This window comes from Phyllostomus discolor, chromosome 12 (genome assembly GCF_004126475.2).
Source record: "Phyllostomus discolor isolate MPI-MPIP mPhyDis1 chromosome 12, mPhyDis1.pri.v3, whole genome shotgun sequence".
Lineage (NCBI taxonomy): Eukaryota > Metazoa > Chordata > Mammalia > Chiroptera > Phyllostomidae > Phyllostomus > Phyllostomus discolor.
In genome coordinates this window covers 61,449,498-61,471,058 of record NC_040914.2, presented here as the reverse complement: position 1 = coordinate 61,471,058, position 21,561 = coordinate 61,449,498, and the positions used below count along the sequence as shown (strand labels likewise).

The window sequence follows — 21,561 nt, the reverse complement described above, 5'->3', positions numbered from 1 at the left end:
AAAGCACATCTAAAGAGAAGAGACAGAAATTATGTAGGATGGAAACACCTGGTTTTCGAAATCAGAGCGAATATATTGCCTTCAGAAGTTTCACTGCCAAAAGCAAGTGCTGCTAAGACAAAGCTACATGACCCTTCCTGTCAGTAGCTTTCCTCATATGGTAAGTCTCTTCCTTTTCAAGGACACAAAAACAATCTTTTTTCCCCCTTTTTTAAGTTACCAGTAATTTACTATACACACTGTCTTATACCTTGATCTTTACTATTACAATACCATACACATCTTTTCATTTCTACACAAGCAGTTCTCACTGAAATCCATCACATTCTGGAGCGTATGTATCCTGCTTTGCTCAACCAACTCCTATCTATCGACATCTGGAAGATTTAAAAATTTTTACTTTTACAAAAACCTTATTGAATTTATTGGGGTGACACTGGTTAATAAACTTACACAGATTTCAAGTGCACAGCTCTAAAATGCATCATCTGTACACTGTACTGTGTGTTCACCACCCCAAGTCAAGTCTCCTCCCATCACCATTTCCCCCCACACCCTTCCCCCCTACTGATCACCGCACCACTGTCTGTGTCTGAAAGGCGTTTTTTCTTGCTTCACCCCTTGGTCTTTCTCACCCAGCTCCCCAGTTCTGCACTTTGACAGCTGTCAGTCTGCTGTCTGTATCTATGAGTCTGTTTCTATTTTGTTTGTTCGTTTATTGTGTTCATTAGATTCCATGTGTAAGTGGAATCACATGGTATTTGTCTTTCTCTGACAGGCTTCTTTCACTTAGCATAATATCCTCTAGGTCCATTCATGCTGTCGCCTAAAGGTAAGATTTCCTTCTTTCATAAGCAGCCTTATAAATGAACTGAAAACATTTACTGAGAGAAAACACTGAGGAGTGGTTAAGAGCATGCATTCAGGACCTGACTGCCAGCATTCAAATCCCATCTCACTACTTCCTGTCGACATGACTTTGGCAACTTACTTACTTTCTCTGTGCCTCAATTTCCTCTTTGAGGGTTGGATCCACTGACATATGTAAGGCACTCAGAAGAGTATTAAGTGTTTACTATTATTACTCTTTTAAAAATAGGTAGGAACTACTTTTCCCAAATAAGCCTTACCTTCCTCTTCCTTCAATATTAATCAAATACACTGAGGACCCACGAAATGCTAAGCACTGCGACAGGCGCTTGGGGTGCAAAGGTGAATACAAATGGGTTCAGCCCTTGTGCTTGCAGTTTATTAAGGACCATAAACACTCCTGGGCTTGATGTTACAGGGAGTCCAGGTCTCTAGAAGCGGGGCAGGGTCACCGGACAAGAGGTTTTCCAGGCAGGTGCCCCCACAGCAGCAGCTCCTCACCACTGATTTTAAAGTTGAAATAAAAGAAAGGGCTGTCTCTTTGTGTTAGCATCCATGGTAAGCAAAGAGTCTACTACCTATTCACACTGCACTTCTGAAGGCTTAATAAGCAATGCCGATTCTCACCGTGAGCAGGAAGTTGTAGAGCTAACAAGCTCTTCATGACATGGTCCCTGCTATCCGTCTGCCTCCGTTTTGCCGCCACCTCACCTCTCACCCCCACACGTTCAGTCCCAGCCTTCGGATCTCCCTGGAGGTCTTCAAACCAGCCAGGCTGTCACACACCACAGTGCCTTCATGGAAGCTGCCCCTCTGCTGAAATTCTTACCTCTGCCTTCCCGGGCTACCAGCTACTGCCTGATCTCCAGATTTGGCTCTAAGGGGTCTCTTCCTGCAGTACATCTTTGTCAGCACCCAAACCCGACAGGGGGGCTCCTAAAATGGGCTCCCATAGCACCTGTCACAATGGACTGCAACTAATCACGAAGAAGTGATGATGCTTCTTCAGTGTTACAAAACCTGCTTTAGCTCCATCTTTCTGATTAACGGAACCAAGAAACGTCCCGAACACTTTCAACAAGAAATGATACGCCACCAGCACCCTACAGTTTCCTTAAGAGAGAGAAAGCGAAGAAGAATCTAGGGGCTCCAAAAGAAATATGGTCTCAGTTCTGGGGTCTGGAGAGGACCTTGATGTTCAGACATTATATGGGTTCATTGGTTTTAGAAAACGTGTGGGATCCTGTCAAGTGTGAGCTGCTCTACTGGGAGATGCGGGGGAAACTTAGTTCATTCACAGTTATGTTTCAAAACCATTGTGATGCTTACACAATTCTGGGGGGGGTGCGGAACACATATAATTGTACCCTTTAAATGGGTGAATTGTATGGTATGTGAATTCTATCTCAATAAAGTGTTATTAAAAATAGTAATATTTGGGTTTGATTCAGATCATGGTCTAAGAGTTTATTTCAGTTCATAGTTTATGGTTCAGTTTAGATTGAGTCATGTGAAGAAACCAAGTAAACAGAAAAAAAAACATGGGAACCATTTCAATATCTGACCCACAGCAATTATAATAGGCTGAAATCTTTAGGTGACATAACCAAATGGTCCTGCAAAGGCCTTCTCTTCAGTGTTTCAAGTTCCTGTTGCTGAAGAACAAGAGATGTGCAAAGCGACATCCAGAACGACCAAAGAGGCCTAATGGCTGATGTGCACTAGAGCAACTGAAGGTTTTAAGTCAGTAATAATCATAGTTTCTAAGTTATTTTTAAAAAGATACGAAAAGTTGGACATGGGGGTATGTCCCTCAGGAGAGAGTTAAAGGAGAGGAAATGACTGGTATAGAACTTTCCTAAAAACCCTATGTTGGAATTTAATGGAAGAACAGCCTTCATAATCAATAAAACAAAGCATATAAAGGTCAGGAATTGGGAAATGCCATAGATTCAACCTATGTATAATCTGTGAGTGTGTTTCTCTCCTTATTGATAAGGCGCAATCACTGCACATTGAAGAAAATTCCTTCTCAGGAGGTGCTTCTTAAGATTTGACATTCAACATGGTCAGCCCTAGGATGCTGAAATTTGTAAAAGAAGGAATTTGTATTACAGTTTTCTAAGCTTTTGGTCTTATAAAGTTACATGCTCTATATAAGAACACTGGTGTCACCCTGGCTGGTGTGGCTCAGTGGATTGGGCACCAGCCTGTGGACCGAAAGGTTGCTGGTTCAATTCCCCATCAGGGCACATGCCTGGATTGCTGGTCAGGTCCCCTAGTTGAGGGTGTGTGAGAGGCAACCAATCAATGTATCTCTCAGACACTGGTGTTTCTCTCTCTCTTTTTCCCTCCCTTCCCCTCTCTCTAAAAGTGAATAAATAAAAACCTTTTAAAAAACCTCTGGTGTCTTGTAAATACAAAAGTAATATAAGCTATATTTTATTTACCTATTTATAATTTATAAGCCATCTTCTTTCGAAAAGATTTAAGAAGGTCGAGTGCATTGGTCAGAAAAAGATTCCTGAGCACGTATCAATGAGTCTTTTTTGCCCATCATCATCTTTAAATAGCAGAGGTCCTAGCACATAGTAGGTGCTCAAGATACATGTTAACCTATTGATGACTAAATAAACATGAGGGCAAAGATAAAACTGAGGAGGCTAGAGGAAGACATCATAGAGCAGTGCACAAATGTGCACAAGATGTACATTTCGTTAACTCAAAAACTCTAAAATCAGGAGGAACATCTAGTGCTGACATCTTGTATGGCTGTTATTTCAGCTGCTCATTTATTCTTCATGTACTGTGTCCCAGGCACTGGGTGTAAGGTGCTGAACAGTACACGTAGCTTAACTAGTCTTTTCTGGTCAATGACTGGGAACAGAGGGCACATGTGATCAAAGAGAGCCAATCAGGGTATTTGCCTGAGATTTTTCTGTGAATGGGGATGAGACCTGACTTTGGCTCAGACACCCAAGTAAAGTTTCATCTGCACTTCCTCAAGGTTTCCTCAATTCTGTTAGTTACCTTGGATTCTTTATAAAAATCCTCTTGCAATTAAAATATTCTAATATAACTTTCAATATACATGCCAGACTAGTGAGGCCGAGGGATGTTAAATGACTTACCTGACCTGGAAATAGGACACAAGTCTTGTGACTGCCAACCCCAGAAGCTATTTATAAGTCCAAGTTAAAAAAAAAAACTTTAGAGAAAGGAATCAGCACACAGTACCTCATGAACCACTGAGCCCAGCAGAAAGTCTAGCCTCTGGCACAGTTCTCCGAGGTTGGATAAGCTGCTGGCCCTGTGAGCGCTATCTGGATCTCTCGCTCCCCTCAGGAAGGTGTGGATCAAAGGCTCTCGGTACTTGGAGACCATATCCCCTACAGAAAAAAAGGAAGAAATCAAAATCTTTTAGAGCAAACGATCAACTTCTTAAAGAAGGAATAATGACATTAGCATGGTGCTTTTATGGTGTTTTATACTCTTTAAAGTTCTTGCATAACCATTAAAAAATCATGCTCTGGAAGAACATTCACTGTTAGGCAGGAAGAAGACTAATAATTGACCATTGGACTGAGTAACAATGAGGTCTCTGTTGACCTTGAAAAGAACAGCTTTGGAGGACTGGTTAAAGCCATCAGAGAGTCAAGCAGAGGTTGCTTAGAGAACATAACTTCATTGATCTCAGTCACTTGAGTGGGGAGGAAGAGGAAGTTTGTTTGTTTTCCCTTAAGGTCTATGTACTTTATATTCCATTTAAGAAAAAGACAGTAACCAGAGGGACGGAGGGAGAGGGTTAATGGGGAAAAACTGGGGAAGATCCATCAAGGAACATGTACAAAGGACATATGGACAAAGCCAAAGGGGGTAGGTTCAAGGGTGGGAGGAAGGGATGGGTGGGGTGGGAGGCCATGGTTGGGTGAAAATGGAGACAACTCTATTTGAACAACAAGAATAAAAAAAAATTTTTAAAGAAAGAAAAAGATGAGAAGCATTTCTCTAAAATGCTCCCAGTTCCTAACGTACTACATGCAGTCATGACTCATCCCCTGCCCAGCGAACATCAACATATATTGTGGAAAACAAATCAGTGGTGACTTAGCCACAGCCTACTTTCAGAACAGAGGGGACTCTGTGCCTATTCTTAGGTGGCAGTTCTGAAAGTCAGTCCTGGGGAGGCAGTCAGATGCATGTACAAGGGTGTCCACATAAATGGTTTCCTGCAGAAGTGTAATAGTGAAAATGAGAAGAAACGAATTAAATATTCACTAATACAGAAGTGGTTAATATCTGCTCATATTATGAAATACTACTCAGTCATTAAAAGGAACATGACAGAAATATATGCACTAATATAATATGGAAAGGCCCTGTTAAGCAAAAGAAACAAAGAGAACCAGTGTTATTCCATTTCTGTATGTAAAAATGCACACACACAAACTCTCACTAAAAACCCAAACTTACAAATTTAAATAAGTATATTAAATACACAAATGCATAGAGAAAAGGATGTTCTCAGTACTGAAGACAAGACAGCATGAACAAGGAGGCAAAGTCCCCATCTTCACGAAGCCTACTTCCGGGGGGGGGGCGGGGAGGCGGGGGAGAAAGGTGAGACAGTAGATGGACCTTCCAGCAGCAATAAGGGGTGTGATGAAAAAGAGGGAAGGTGGGGGCTGGGGAGGGATTGAGAGCCGGGGCGAGGGCTCAGGGAAAAGTTCTCAGAGGAGAAGACTTGGAGGAATAAGTCATGTGAGAACTGGGGGAAAGCGAAGGGAAGAAAGGACAATGGAAGTTTTATACTCTGTGTAGAAATCATATGGCTGTTTCCTATACTGGCCCACCATAAAAGAAAAGGGGATACCATTACATTTAAAAAAAAAAAAAAACAATTTAATGTTGCATTTATGTAATTCCTGCCCTGCCTGAGCTTTGTTACTACTTTCCAAATGAGCATCCATTTAACTGCATGTTCCACCAAGACCGCCATCCCCAAGCACACCTGACAACCCAAGGAGCCAGTGGGAAGGTCAGCATGTCAAGAGCCGCACACTGTACCCAGGCGGCTGGCTGTGGGCCCACTTGGGACCTTGTTTCCCAGGCATTGACCTGGAGGATCCGGAACACTTGCGGCATCCACTCTGCACTGCTCAGAGTACCCCGACATCCTGTTCTCTGAGACCTGTTCTCTCTCGGACCTCACATACGCAGCCTAGGTTTGTCACACCTTTGCTCAGACCTGTTCTTCTTCAAGCAAGAAGCTCTGCTTCCACTTCCTGGGGGGTCTGTTAGCCTCCCTCCTCCCAGCTCCTAGCATGCTGTGTGGCTGGTTTCTCAAGGCTGTACTGAATCCTAGTCTCCAGGTTGGGGGTGGCCCTGAGCGGGTTTCTATGCAGGACAAAACGAATGAGTGTAGTTACAGAATAAAACTTCCAGGGCTGCAATTTGTCACAGGCATAGCACTTAAAGATCCCACCTAAAGGGTTTTTAATTTGAGCTTTAGAGATCCCTATATGTCAGATATTGTTGTGTACATCTCATTGCCATTCTCCCATTCTTTCTCGCAAATAGCACTCTAATTTTGTTGAAGTATCTACCTTCCCCTGAGCCCTAACTGTCACCAGTGCTGTTCAGGCAAAGGTCTTCACCGGTCCAAGTGAGTCACGATGGACTACCCCCTGCCTTAAGTGGCTTAGGCATAGGCATGTGACCCACACTGGGCAATGAGATGTGAAGGAAAATCTGCTGGAACCTCTAAGAAAATGTTTTCCCTCTGGCTATGTTAAAGATATGACATCTTAGAGGTGCTACTGCCAACTTGAAAGTGGCCAAAAAGCTGAGGGACCAGAGGAACAGGCCAAAAAGCTGAGGCTGGCAGAGCAGAAAGACGAAAAGAATTTGGGTCTTGAATGAGGTCATGGAGCCAAAGAATGAACCAGTGCTGGGCTTTTTGTAAAGTGCGGTGATTGATTCCCTATTGTTTAAGCCAGTTGAGTCGGGGATTTCCGTACCTGCAGCTAAAATCATTTAACTGATACAATATGAAAGCTGGAATGTTCCTGAAAATTGTAGAGTACTTCTCTATGTCAGTTCCATGTCTATCAGTACGAAACCAGAAAAGTCAGATTTTCTGAAACAAAGGAATTTAAGACAGTATGTGTTTTTTAAAGGCTTCAAAAGTCAATTTTATAACTAACATATAACAGAGGAAAAACTAAACCCAATAATTTTTCTTGTAATTACCATTTGGGACAATAGTCTAGGAGACAGCATAGCTCTTGTAATATCACTAGTATATATGACTTTCCCATTTGCCAACCTGTTTTTAAAAAGGTAACTATTTCCAGTAGCAGCTCATGTGCAGAGAGCTATCTGCTGAGTGCATTTCACAACCACTGACGTTAAAACCTAGCTCGTTGCGAACTAAAATCACAGCTCCAGAACACCCACAACTATTCCTTAGTTTCCGATTAAGCAACCAAATCTCAATGATCCTATCCACTCCTGGTTTTAGTTTGTTTGTTTTTTGTTTGGTTGGTTGGTTTTTTGGTTCTTTTCCTGTTCCAGATAAATAGTATTCCTGATCCAGTTAAATTTATTTGAACCACAAAATGCTAAGACTCTAATACACTTTTTGTCTGAAAGATGACATACACTTGACCGCTGACAAGGGCAAACATTCATACCATCCCACTGAGCTGTCTTCTTAAAAATATGCACATTATATGGCTTTTACAAAAAAACGGTATTGATTTCTGAATTCCTTCATGTCCATTCTCAGAAAGTCATCGGCACAGGCTATGACGGAGACTAACAGTTACCCATGGAACTGAAGTTAGAGAGACTATCACCTTTTCCTCAGGATTTCTAAATAGCTTCAGGGAAATGAACACAGTTAAGTAAATCCAAGCCCATTTTAGAAGCTTACTCAAGTAGACGCTGGTTGGAGGGGTTCATCTCAGCACACAGCATTAATGAATTCTACCTTGTACAGCGATAGCAGCGACACCTGGCTATCTGCATCTGCATGTTCTTGTCAGGATGTCAGCAATAACCAACTTTCCTGAGAGGCAAACAGCTGCGTATTCAAGGAAGCAAGTCTGGAGGATCTATAACTGTTTGAACAAACTTGATAAAAATGAGTTGCTTTGGCAGGTGAAAAAGCAAGTGCATACTGAAATAGCTGAAAATTTTTAACCCACCTATGACTTGCTTGTATCAGTTATCATGCATGTGATGAGATTCTTTTAACAAATTAGGGTTTGGGAGATTTTTATCCAGCTTTTCAATTATACTCTGAAGTCTAGATTGATAGACTCACTTAGCATATACCATTTTCCTCCATAAAGAACCTCAGATGACTTACACAGTGAAAGTGTGCTACCAAATCTGAATTAACACAATAATTTTGGAGTCAGGGACCTGCTGATTTTTTTTCCTTTTTTTTAAAGATTTTATTTATTTATTTTTAGAGAGAAGGGAAGGGAAGGAGAAATAGAGGGAGAGAAACATCAATGCATAGTTCCCTCCCACGCGCCCTGCACTGGGGACCTGGCCTGCAACCCAGGCATGCATCCTGACCGGGAATAGAACCAGTGACCCTCTGGTTTGCAGGCCCATGCTCAATCCACTGAACTACACCAGTCAGGGCTTTTTTCTTTTCTATTGAACTTATTTACTGGGATGACACTGGTTAACAAAATTATATAGGTTTTAAGTGCACAACTCTACAACATATCATCTGTACATTGTATTGTGTGTTCACCATTATAAGCTAGAAAGAAGAAAATGTTATTAAGAAAATCATAAGGGCCTTGGCTGGTGTGGCTTGGTGGTTTGGGCATCCTCCTGCAAACTGAAGGGTTACTGGTTTGATTCCCAGTCAGGGCGCATGCCTGGTTGTAGATTCCGTCCCCAGTCAGAGCATGTGTGAGAAGTGACTGATGTTTCTCTCTCACATCAACGTCTCTTCCTCCTGCCCCTTCTAAAAATAAATAAAACCTTTTTTTAAAAGAAACAAGATTATAAGGCAAATTTAATTCCAGTATTTATAGAAAAAAGTCTGTGGACCCTTGCAATTGAAACTCATATTATTCAAGAGTCAACTATAGTTGAAATCCCATGGTACGCAGACTTCTCAGATTGGCTTCTTTCACTTCGTAATATGCACATAAGGTTTCTCCTTGTCTCTGCATTGTTGGGTAGCTCCTTTCTTTCATGCGCTGAAAAATGTTTTGTTGTCTGGACGGACCACAGTTTATTTATACATTCACCTACTGAAGGATTATTGGTTGCTTGTTTTGGCAATTACGAAGAAAGCTGCAATGAACATTTCATGTGCAGACATAAGTTTTCAACTCACTTAGGTAAATACTAAGGAACATGACTGTTGGGTCATGTTGTGAAAGTATGTTTCGTTTTGCATGAAACTGCCAAGCTGGCTGTCAAGGTGACTGTGCCACTTTGCATTTTCAGTTGCCCATTGTTCATATCTTCAACTTCATGCCCTCTGTGATGTGACCCTGCCTGTGCCTGACTGTATTCACCTAGCAGTATGCCCTTTGTTTTAGTCCCCTGGTACAGCTGATTTTGAAATGTGGTATGTCCAGGGAAAAAGAGGTAAAATGAGGTTCAGCCATGCAATAAAATATTGCTTGTAAATAAAAAGAATGAGGTGCTGATGCATGCTGCAACAAAGATGAATTCTGAAAACATTGTGTTAAGTGAAAGAAGCCAGTCACACACAAAAAAACCTACTTGTGCACATACAAAAAAAATTGAATAATGCGTTGTAAATGGGTAAACTGTATGGTATATGAATTATATCTCAATAAAACTGTTTTTTAAGTAAGTTTTTAAAGTGGGAGGAGTAGGAAGGCTGAAGAATCTATTTTACAAGGAAGCTGGGGAAAAAAAAACATAACAATCTTCCCATACTAGAGGAGAAGAAGGATGTGTGTGTAAATAGAATCTGATATAAAATACACCTCTGCCTTCCAAAAGCTCAGAGAACAAAGGCCTGGGGACCAATCTCAGAGACCGTTCACAATGGCTGCTCCCCTCAACATCCGGATTCTTTGGTAATATGCCCACTGTGGTAACGGGGTTTTGCCCTTGACCACCAGTCAAGCAGAACCCAGAGTTTTTCCTACGCTTTGTGAATGGCATTACTTCTGCCAGCTCTTTGCTTCCTTTTTTGTAATAAAAGACGGTGCCAAAAAAATTTTCAGCCTTTACTACTTTAGAGCCAGTAACTCCCACTGCTTCAGTTTAAAAAAAAAAAGTGTAATTTAAAAGTTTCTTAAAAGAATCTAGAACATATTGAAGATTTAGACTCTGAGGTCCCTACACATCGGCATAGCCATTTAGTGCACTGTCTCATCTGTAGAAATGGCTGCGCCAAGCTATATTGTACACCATGAACCCAAGGATAGTAAGACCTCACGCCAATATTTTAAAAACTTTGTGCTCCAGCCTTTCACTAGGTGTGATCCAAATTTCTGTTGCTCTATTTCATTTCCCCTTGTAGACCGGACTCAGTGGAGATGGAGACCTCAGTCACGGTGTTGAGTCCCCCAGTTCACAGGTGCACTTCCCTTCTCCAAGGTGCTGCTTTCTGCACTGTCAGTTTTGGTGTCAGATATTTTGGAGAGAATAAAGAGCAAAGGTGGAAAAAGACGAAATGAAACAATACACACTCAACTTCACTAAATCAATTACTGAAAAACGGGATCCAGAGGAACAGGCTTCTCCTCCCATCCCGGAGCCCCATTTATGCGGGCGGGCGCTGAAGTGAATAGGCCCCTAGGGGTGATGCAGAGAGCCACGTGCCCTCACAGAAGTCTCCCTGCTGATCCGGTCGGAGAGGAAACGGGAGACGAAACACAGACCGACTGAGCTCTACTTGCGTACCCTTTTATGTCCTTGCTAGCATCTATTCGTTTTTCCTGAGTAGCAGCCCCAGAGCTCTACTTCGCTACTGAAAGGAATACAGTAGAAGGACCAATGGTTCCGCGTGACGTTCCACAAACGCAACTCGCTGCCACACGTGTGGACCAGAGTCAACAGAGATTATAGCTTCTGTTGAGGTCAGAAAGAAACTAGATTGGCATGGCAGATCCTGACAGGCAGGACTTCCTCTCCAAAAGCCATTTAGAGAATTAAATAATTAAATGCAATTAATTTTGGATGAACTTCATCATTAAAAAACTCATAGGTAAATCATGACCTATTAACAATTACTTTTCAGCCCTGAATTTCCCCTGTTGCTCTGGGGAAATCATCTCTTTTCTGATTTTGGCTTCCCTTCTCTACACAGCCCTTTAGGGACAGGGCAGAGGTTTTAGTTAAGATAAAATATGCAGCAACAGTACAGCCCAGACAGGGAATGCTGTGCCACGAGGCAATGCTGTGTGCATTTGTAAGCCTCTTTGTTAGCAAAGCACTTGTGTGCCTATTATCTTATTTAAGCCTCACAAGCATTTAAGGTAGATAGGAAAATATTATTACTTTCGTATTATAAATGAGAATAAAATTTAAAGAAGACCAATCCCAGGTCACACAGCTACTAAAACACAGACGTGTTCTCAAGACCAGGATTTTGCCTCCCAGGCAGAGGGCCACCGGGACACTTCCGTGGCTTTCCATAGAGATGGGCAGGAACTTCCGTCCTAAAACAAAGGACTTAACCGGGGCCAACTGATTCATCCACATCTCAGACATTCATGGTCTTTCTCTGTTTAACCTTCAAGGGCATGGGTGGAAGAGAAGCCAGTGCCACACCTTCAAACAGTGCGTAAGCTATAGGGTTTAATGGGAGTAAGTTCCTCTAGTCCGTGGGCAAGTATCAGAATTGTTACTTAATGGTCTTTCCCCGCCCCCTCACTCTTTTTTTATTGTTGTTCAAGAACAGTTATCTCTATTTCCCCCCGTAGAACTCCCCCCACCCCAGCCATCCCCCACCTCCCACCCTCTGTTACTTAATGGTCTTATTGAAGGGCTGAAATCCTATTAATTCTAGCCTGAAGAGGAGAACAAAAAAATTCCCCTCTTAAGCATTTTCAAAGTGGTAAGGGGTGAACACTTCTGATTTCCTAACAACAGAAGGTGACTGATAAATGCCTTGTGAAAGCTGCTAAACCTCTATACTAGATGCACGTATTAGGGCATTGCAGAGTGCTGGAGCCAAAGCCATCTCTGGTCTTGACAGGGCTTGCCAGGAAGCAGGTCGAAGTAGTCACCGGGCAAGGATGCTGGATAGTCCCTGGATAGATTTCCCCCGACTGGTGCCTACATGTCAGGACCCACTTTTCTCCCTAAGGCTAATAGTTGACCTGCCATTTCTGGTTTTACCTTTATACTGTTATCCTTTTTATGGCCCTGTAACTAAGAGGTGACCCTGAGCCATGAGTAGGCTGGCAAAGATTTCAGGGGTTCTTAGCCCTCCCTTTTCTGGCTGTGGTCTCATTGCACCTCATCACACAGACCACATAAGCAGGGATGATTTAAACATAAATTGTATACAGACAGACGGATGGGTGTGGATGTAACCATGGGAAGATGTCTGTGGGACAAGTTTTGTCCCAGGGACTGGGACTGTTTTAAAGAGCCAGAGAGGCCTTCTCGCCTCCAAATCTTTCTTCTGTTAGTAAACTGTATTGCCTTAGAGTCTATTTAATCATTAGAATTCTTTGGGCTAAATAGCTTCCAATTAAAAATGCAAAGTCAGCCCTGGCTGGTGTGGCTCAGTGGATTGAGCACTGGTTTGCAAAGCAAAGGGTGGCTGGTTCAATTCCCAGTCAGGGCACACACCTGGGTTGTGGGCCAGTGAGGGGTGCACGAGAGACAACCACACATTGATGTTTCTCTCCATTTCTTTCTCCCTCCCTTCCCCTCTGTCTGAAAATAAATTAATCAAATCTTTTAAAAATGCAAAATTATCCCAAGAAGGACAACACAATAGGAGGCTGCCGTCAATCCCTTAGTAAATATTAATATAACTGCTACCTCCTTTCACGAGCTGGGAAGGAATGAGAAAGATGTGAGGGTGAGATGATTTCTAAAATTTGATTACTTTCTAGTGATGGTCAAGCCTGGGTGAGGACCTACTGAGGGAAATTTGAAAGGGGAGGCGAGAAAGAAAAAGAGGTAAAGCGAGGGGAGCTGAAAGGAGAAGTAGAGTCCCTACTTTACACTTCAACTGGCAAAGTTTTCTTTCCATGTCTTCAAATAACAGAGTGATGTGCAAATAAGAACTACAGATAAAAATCTTTAGAACAGTGAGAATGTATAGGAAATGCTTTGTACCAATGGATTTTCGCCAACTCCATGAACTAAAGAAACAGAAACAAATAGTTCGTAACAGGAGATGCCAAGACTTCTGTAGTTATGCATTAACTAGGTTACTCATTCCATCTCAACTCACTCCAGTTCACTGAACCCCAAGATTGGCTTAATCAACGTATAAATGTTCCAGTTTACACAAAGTTACCCTACAATGACAATCTGTAATAATTGACTCTACCCCAACGTGTTACTGACAAGACAGATTGGTTCTCCTGAAAAGCGTGATGGAGACAGGAACAGGCTTCAGAAACACGATGGAATTTTCTTGAAGGGCAGAATGAACAAAGTGAAGCCCAGAAATGTGATCACAAGGAAGGAAAAGTTCCAGGTTTATGGCAAGTTACTTTAAAAGATAAAAGGAAAAAGAACACTAGGTATTTTAAATGAAGGAGACTCTTTATAATTTTGTAATGATGAAAGTATTACAACCATTCCAGTGACTTAATTAATTTAATTTGCCACATAAATGTTCAAACTCGTTAAAGCATGCTCAAGAATTAGTTGGTCTCATAATACCGAAAAGCAAATCAAAAGGCTTGTGGCCTGAGAATATAATTTCATGTTTAAACCATTGACACAATATCCCTCAACTGCTACGAAATCAATCTCTACTATTGTACAGGAGGTCCAGCAAAAGGAAAATGGAGTTACAATTTCTTTCTAAGGAACTATATTTCAGTTAAATTGTTGGTTTACTCTCTTTCAAGTCCATAAGTAAAATAAATGCAAGTTCTATTTCAAAACTTGAAAAAGAAAATCAGATGCTTTGTAGTCCTGTGTCATTTCCACACACACACACTGACGTACTCACACTAATGCTTTCATTTACTCTAAATTGGAATAGGGCAGTGCAATGAGAAGACAAAAGTATGAAAACAAAAGTATGAAAATAAAAATAACAACAAAATAAAATGCAAAACACGCAAGTATAATTATGTTGTTATCTTTAAAGAAAGGACCCTTTGCCAATGTCATCCTGTATCTCCTGAGTTAATGATTCCTGCAGCTGGTGATTTTCAGAAAAGAAATGCAATATCTACTCTAATCTATTCAAAAAGATCTAATATTTATAAAAGGTAAGATTTCTGCTACTTAAAGTAGGATACAATGCTTGATTTGGGGGAAGAGGACTTAAGGATGATTTAGAAAGATGAGTAACTTCCAAAAACGTTAAAAAGCAAGCACTGAGGTGCTGGTAATAAAAGATAAATAAATATTTGGATCATGGTTACCTTAGAATAGGTGTCAGCAGACTTTTTCTGTAAAGAACCAAATAGTAAAGCCTTTTGGCTTTGAGGGTCACATGATTTCTGTCGTAACTAGCCAACTTCGCTGTTGTAATACAAAAGTAGTCATGGGCAATATGTTAACAAATAAGTGTGACTGTTTCAATAAAACTGTATTCATAGACACTGAAATTTGCATTTCATGTAATTTTCACACATCACAAAAGATTTTTCTTCTTCACTGACACCAATTATTTAAAAGTGTGAAAACAACAAAAACAAAAAATGAAAATCAAGACAGGAAGCCACCTGGATGGTAGTTGTCAACGCCCTGCTGTTTCCCAACGTAAAAGTTCCATGATTTTTTTGTTACAGAAATTTCCTGCTGCCACTGTGGTCACCAATGTACGTTCTGCCACTGAGGGTTCTATGATTGGTTTTTGCAGTCTCCGATCAACTAAAGGATACGTTTGGTTAAAGCAAACCATTTATTTATTACAGTTGTGACTAAGGGCGTGACCTTTGCAATCAGAAAGATCTGGCTTAAGGGTGGGGGGGCGGAGATAGATGGAGGTGGGGGGTAAATGGTGATGGGAGGAGACTTGGCTTGGGGTGGTGAACACACATACAATATAGAGATGATGTGTTATAGAATTGTACACCTGAAACCTGTATAATTTTATTAATCAGTGTCACCCCAATAAATCCAATAAAAAAGAAAGAAGAGGAAAAGAGATCTGGCTTTCAGTCCCTGATCCAGCACAGACCAGTAGAGCGACCCTGGGGATTCACTCACTTCTCTGAACCTGTCACCTGTCCTATAAAACGGTGGTAATGATAATAGGAATCAGCTTGCAGGGCCATTTCAAGGATTATGTGGACCCGCATATAAAGTGATTAACAGAGAGTGGCCAACCATGATCTGCATCCTGGAGTCGGACAGGTGACCGCACACTGCACTCATCTGAAGGGCTGCTTCGGGCTGGCCTTGGCCGTGGGAGAATAAAGGAACACGATGCACTCACTCAAAAATAACAAAAGGAAAATAATAGCAACCAATACTTACTCACCCCTTACCATGAGAGCTGCTGGTTCTGAACACTTTACATATATTACCTTTTAAACTTCCTAACAACCCAATCAGGTAGTCATTATAAGGATCCCTGGTTTACAGATAAAGAACAGAGAGATTATGTGACTTGCCTATAGCTATTAAATGTGAGTCAAGCTAAAAACTTAGGGTTTCGCAGTATATACCTCTCTCTGATAGAGAAAGGTAAAATGTATTCTGAGATTAAAGCTATGTCAAATTCTTATTTACCTGCCCAATGGCTGCCACGCTAGATAATCCCACACCTCTACTTTGGTATCTGGCAACCCTACTACAAGAGTTAATATAATGGTAAATATATATTTATGATGACACTCAAATATTTGTGATTTAATATATATTATTTCATTTCAGCCTCTCCACAATTCTATGAGAATAACAGTTCCTGGGTGGATTATAACTTGATCTCCATTTTTAAATGTAAAAAAAAGATGACTGATGACAGCCTCTCCTTTTCTCCTCTGAATTGTCTAGAATATCTATTTCTCTTCTCAACATTCTCACAGACATCCCTCCAATCAAGGCCCTCCTTTCTTGGTGCCGTGGAACACCTCCACAGCCTCCTCGCCATCTCTCGGGCTCCAGGCTCTCCTTCTTCATCCACCTTTCACGCCCCTGCCGATCACTCCTACACACCTCTCACCACACTGCTTCAGCTCCTAAGAATCTGTGGATTCTCAAATGCCCATCACATCAAATCCAAACTCCTCTGCCCAGCCTCCATGGCTCTCTGTGCCATGCCCTACCCTCTCTATCTAGCTGTACTTCCCCAAGACACCCAACACAACTTGGTCCAGGAAGACAGGTCAAGTCTCAGTTCTCCACTCACGCCACAGGCGGCCCACTTTGGTTCTGTTCTTATGCTTCCTTTCCTATCTGGAGACATCTTTTCCCATCATTCTCACAGGTAAACCCTCATTCGATATCCACCATCACCTCCTGTCTAGGTCCAGATTGCCTCAGCAACATCCCAGCAGGTCTTCCTGCGCCTAGTCTTGTCCCACTGTCATCCTTCCTTCACAAAGCAACCAAAGTCACCTTGCTAAAATGTAATTATGATTAATTCCTCCTTCCTTAAAATCTTCCAATGGCTCCACGTAAAGTCAACATAAATCCAAATCCCTTAACACAGCACACTTGGCTCTTTATGATCTTGGCTTCTTGAGCTAAGTCAGGCCACAGAACCCAGCCTAAGTTTGAAGATGGATGAGAATCATTTATTTTCTTTTAACTTTATTTACTGCCAAAGCAGCAGACAAGCAGGACAAAGGCTATGAAGAAAATAAGGACTCAGGTGGGTAAGGCTCGTCTCCCACTGCCTCTCCCGGACCTCAGGGAAATGTGCTGAAGTTCAGCATGTGGGGACCAGACTCAAGCAGCTAGCAGCTGGGGCAAAAACAACTGACCTGAGATCTAAGCTCCGCCCACTGCAGGCAAGACAAAGGCTGCAGCTAATTGCCTGATAAAACAAAAATTCAACAGCTGGGTAAAAATGGTGAAGGGATTACCAAAACAAACCAACCCAAAAATCAAACAGAAAACCCCTCATAGATAAAAACTCCCGAGTTTGGAGAACTATAACAGAATCCACAATCCTCCAACACGATATTCATGATGCCCAGGATATAATCCCAAATCACTTATAATACAAAAAAAGACCATCCTCAAGGAGAAAGATAATCAGCAGAGACCAAGGCTGAAATGACAAAGACATTTTAATTATTAGACATGGATTTTAAGGCAGCTATTATAAATATGTTCAATGAGGTAAAGGAAAATACACTTTTTTCAATTATAGTTTACATTCGACATAATTTTGTATTAGTTTCAGGTGTACAGCATAACAGTTAGACAATCATATACTTTACAAAGTGTTTCCCCTGGTATTTCAAGTACCCACCTGGCACCACACATAGTTATTACAATATTATTGACTATATTCCCTGTGCTTTACTTTACATCCCCATGACTATTTTGTAACTGCCAATTAGTTACTCTTAATCCCTGTACCTTTTTCACTCAGCCCCAAAGTTCCCTCTCCTCTGGCAACCACCGGTCTGTTCTCTGTATCACAAGTCCGTTTCTAGTTTGTTTGTTCACGTATTTTATTGTTTAGATTCCGTACACAAGGAAATCACATGGTATAATGAAAATATGCTTTTAATGAATAAAAAAGCTAGGAAATCTCAACAAAGAAGGAGCAAATGTAAAAAGAACCAAATGGGGAAAAATAACCAAATTTGAAATTCTAGAAATGAAAAATACAATATGTAAGATAAAAATTTCACTGGATGAGCCAAATAGCAGAATTGAAGATGAGAAAGAAAAGAGTCCATGAACTTGAAGACAGAGCAACCGAAACTGTTCAATCTGAAGCAGAGAGAGAAAAAAAAAGGTCAAAAAAAGAAAGGAAAAAAGAACAGAGCCTGAGGACAATAAGAAATATTCTAACATACATAGAGATAACTGAAGTCCTAAAATGAAGATTAGGAAATGAAACAAAGATTTATAGTTTACAAGCCAAGAGTGGAGATTAAAAATCATCAAATATACTTGATCAACACAAAAGACAGAAGGAAAAGAGAACAAAGGACAGATGAGACAAACAGCAAGACGGCAGATTTAAACTCAACCATATTAAAATTACATGAAATGCAGACGATCTAAACTATTTAAAAGACTAGGGTTAAAAGACAGAAAGTGCACTGAGTACAGACTGGATTTAAAAAAGCAAGAACAACAATATAGTGCCTACAAAAATCTACTTCAAATACAGAGACATTAACAAATTAAGAGATAAAGAATAGAAACAGATATACCATGAAAACACAAATTTCAAGAAAGATGGTGTGGCTGTATGAACATCACAAAAATTAGACTTTGGAAAAAGGAATGAAAAACAAGGATGAAGGGTCGATTCACCAAGCAGACAAACGTTCCGACTGCGCATGCACACAGGAACGGACGCTCGCAATGCACCGACCGAGCGGAGCTCACTGACATTTACAGGCCACAGCTCCACATGCACATGGAACGTGCATCCAGAACGACTGTATCCTGGGTCATCAAATAAGTCTCAGTACATTTAAAATGATTGACATAATACACGTTATGTTCCCCGACGGCAAAGAAATTAGAAAACCATCACCAAAAGTTACCTGGAAAATCTACAAATATTTGAAACCTAAACAACAAACACTACATTTCTAAGTAATCCATGGTAGAAAAGAGATCATAAGCAAGATGAGAAAACATTTTGAAATGAATGAAAATGAAAATACATCAAAAGTTGGGGAATACAGCTAAAATAGTTCTTACAGATTAATTTAGGTTTTAATGTTTACTTTAGAAAAGAAAGGTCCAAAGTCAGTGAACTAAGCTTCCACCTTATGCAACTAGGAAAGTAAGCAAATTAAACCAAAAGTTACCGGAAAGAAGGTGTTGTAGGGAGCCTCTACAACGGTCCCCTACGACCCCCGCCTCCTGGTATTCATGCCTTGTATAATTCTCTCCTCCTGAATTGGGACTGAATCTAGTTACTTGCTTGTAACAAAGAGAAGAGGACAAAAGTACTTGTCAATTCTGAGATTAGGTTACAGAAGAACCAAGATTCCACCTTGCTCGCCCTCCCTTGCTCTCTTGCTTGCTTGCTCTGGTGGAATCCAGGTGCCACGTTGTGCCCTATGGATGGGCCCTTGTGGCAAAGAACTGAGAGAGGCTGCTGGTCAACCGTCAGCAAAGTGCTGAGGCCTTATGTCCAACAGCCTACAAGCCACTGAGTCTTGCCAACTATGTGAGTGAGCCTGAAAGGGCTCTGTGTTCAGCTGATCCTTCAGATGAGACCACTGGCCAGCAACTCCCTGACGGCAGCCTTCTAAGAGGCCTCGGGGCAGAGGCACCCAGTTAAGCCAGGTGGACCCCTGGCTTACAGAAACTGTGAGGTCAGTGCTGCTTGTTTTAATTTGGTAAGTTTTGAGGTAATTTGTTTTGCAGTAACAGATAATATAGAAAACAATATTAAATATAGATGGGAAAATCAGTGAAATAGAAAACCAAAAGACAATTAATTAAACTCAAGGCTGGTTCTTTGCAAAATATGTAAATACAACTGGTAAACCTCTAGCTAGACGGACCAGGGCACGAGTAGCACCGTGTGTATGGAAAAGCGAGGAGGACCGAGCCGGAGCCTCAGCGGACTCCGGCGGACTCTCAGCGGACTTTCAAATGGAGGCAGTGGTCAAATGTCCAGTACTACTGGGGGGTTAGGTAACATGAGGACAAAGGACTGATCACTGGCCTTTCCAACATTTTGGCTGATACAGGAATGTTAGGGATGAAAGTCCCATTGGGGTGGCATGGGCAGAAAAAGAGAAGGGAGTGCAGCCCGAAAGTCCAGACAACTTTTTCAAAGAGTTTTACTCTGGAGGAAACCAGAGAAAGAGGGGCTATGTTTGGAAGGGGAAATGGGGATAAGAGAGATGTTTTGTTTACTTGTTAAAAAATATATATTAAGTCACGTTTGCATGAAGATGGGAACAATTCAGCAGAAAGAAGAAACCGATGTTGCAGGTGACCCAGTTCGGAAGTAGTTTTACTTCAGGGGCTCTCATCCTTGGGAAATTACTAGAAATTAGTCCTAGTCACCAGTGAGCAGCAGCTGGTGGGGGACGGCGGGGTGGGGGTGGGGGTGCCATGTCTTTATCTGTCTTCCAAGACAGAAGCTTGCTCCCAGTGGTAACTCTAGCTTTCATTCTTGTGTGTGAGGGGTTGTACAAATCTAGTCCCCTGGCAGTACGCAAGAGGCCTGGTTTGGATTTAGTTCCTCTCCGCCCCCCCCCCCCCCCCCACCGCCCCGAGGTGGTTGAAAGTCTACCCTTAACGGACTAGTCTCCCTACTGGCCTGCGGCTTCAGTGACTGCAGAGTCACTACCTAGAGCTGGAGGTAATAAAAAGTAACATTATTATTACATACCTGCTGATTATAAACCTGGCACTTTACATTTAATAACTCCTGCAAGCCTCACAAGAGCTCCATAAAGTATTATTACTAAGATCATGTTATAGATGCAGAAACCGAGGCCCAGAGATGTTAAGGTATATCTGAATGTTCATAGCAGCTATGTTCCCATTAACAGCTCAGAACTGGAAACAACCTAAGTATTCATCAACTGGTAAATGTATGAAAAAATTGCGGTATATTCACATAAAATACTACTACTTAGCAACAAAAAGTAGTGAAAAGCTAATATACACAACAACATGGATGAATCTCAAAAACATTACGCTGAGCAAAAGAAGTCAAGTGCAAAAGGGTATCTATACACTGAATGATTCCATTTGCATAAAACACTAGAACAGACAAAGCTGATCTATAGTCACAGAAAGCATATCAGTGGTTGCCTGGCGTAGGATGTGAATGGGAGGTCATCTGGGCCCAAAGGAACTTTTGGAGGTGATGAAATTGTTCTATATTTTTATTGTAGTGATGGTTACATGGATTTTATATCAAATCTCACTGAAATGTAGACTTAAAATGGGAGCAGTTTATTTAATGCAAATTATACCTTGGTAAAGGTGATTTCAAAGAAAGCACATAATAGTAAGAGTAATAGTAAAAGTATATTAAGATTCTGAGTTCTTTTGTTTTTTGTTTTCTGTTTTTTAGCCCTGACTGGTGTGGCTCAGAGGACTGAGCGCTGGCCTGTGAACTGAAAGGCTGCAGGTTCACTCCCCAGTCAGGGCACGTGCCTGAGTTGCCAGCCAGGGCCCCAGTTGGGGGTGTGTGAGAGGCAACCAACTGATGTATCTTTCACACACTGATGTTTCTCTCCATGTCTTTCTCCCTCCCTTCCCCTCTCTCTAAAAGTAAGTAAATAAAAACTTTAATTTAAAAAAAATTATGTTTTTGTAAAAGAGGGAAATAAAAACCCACACAAGAAGTTCATATATTTTCACATATATCCATATGAGTACAGGGAAAGGTATAAAAGAATAATATAA

General features: G+C 41.3%; 1 protein-coding gene across 1 annotated transcript in view; it reads right to left on the bottom strand.

Annotated features, from left to right (window-relative positions):
* Positions 1-21,561, bottom strand: part of TANGO6 (transport and golgi organization 6 homolog) — a 132,926-nt gene that overhangs the window by 31,518 nt on the left and 79,847 nt on the right. Inside the window, exon 16 of the mRNA XM_028534769.2 lies at positions 4,108-4,259. Coding sequence (XP_028390570.1) covers positions 4,108-4,259 — 152 coding nt within the window. The remainder of the gene's footprint in view (positions 1-4,107; positions 4,260-21,561) is intronic.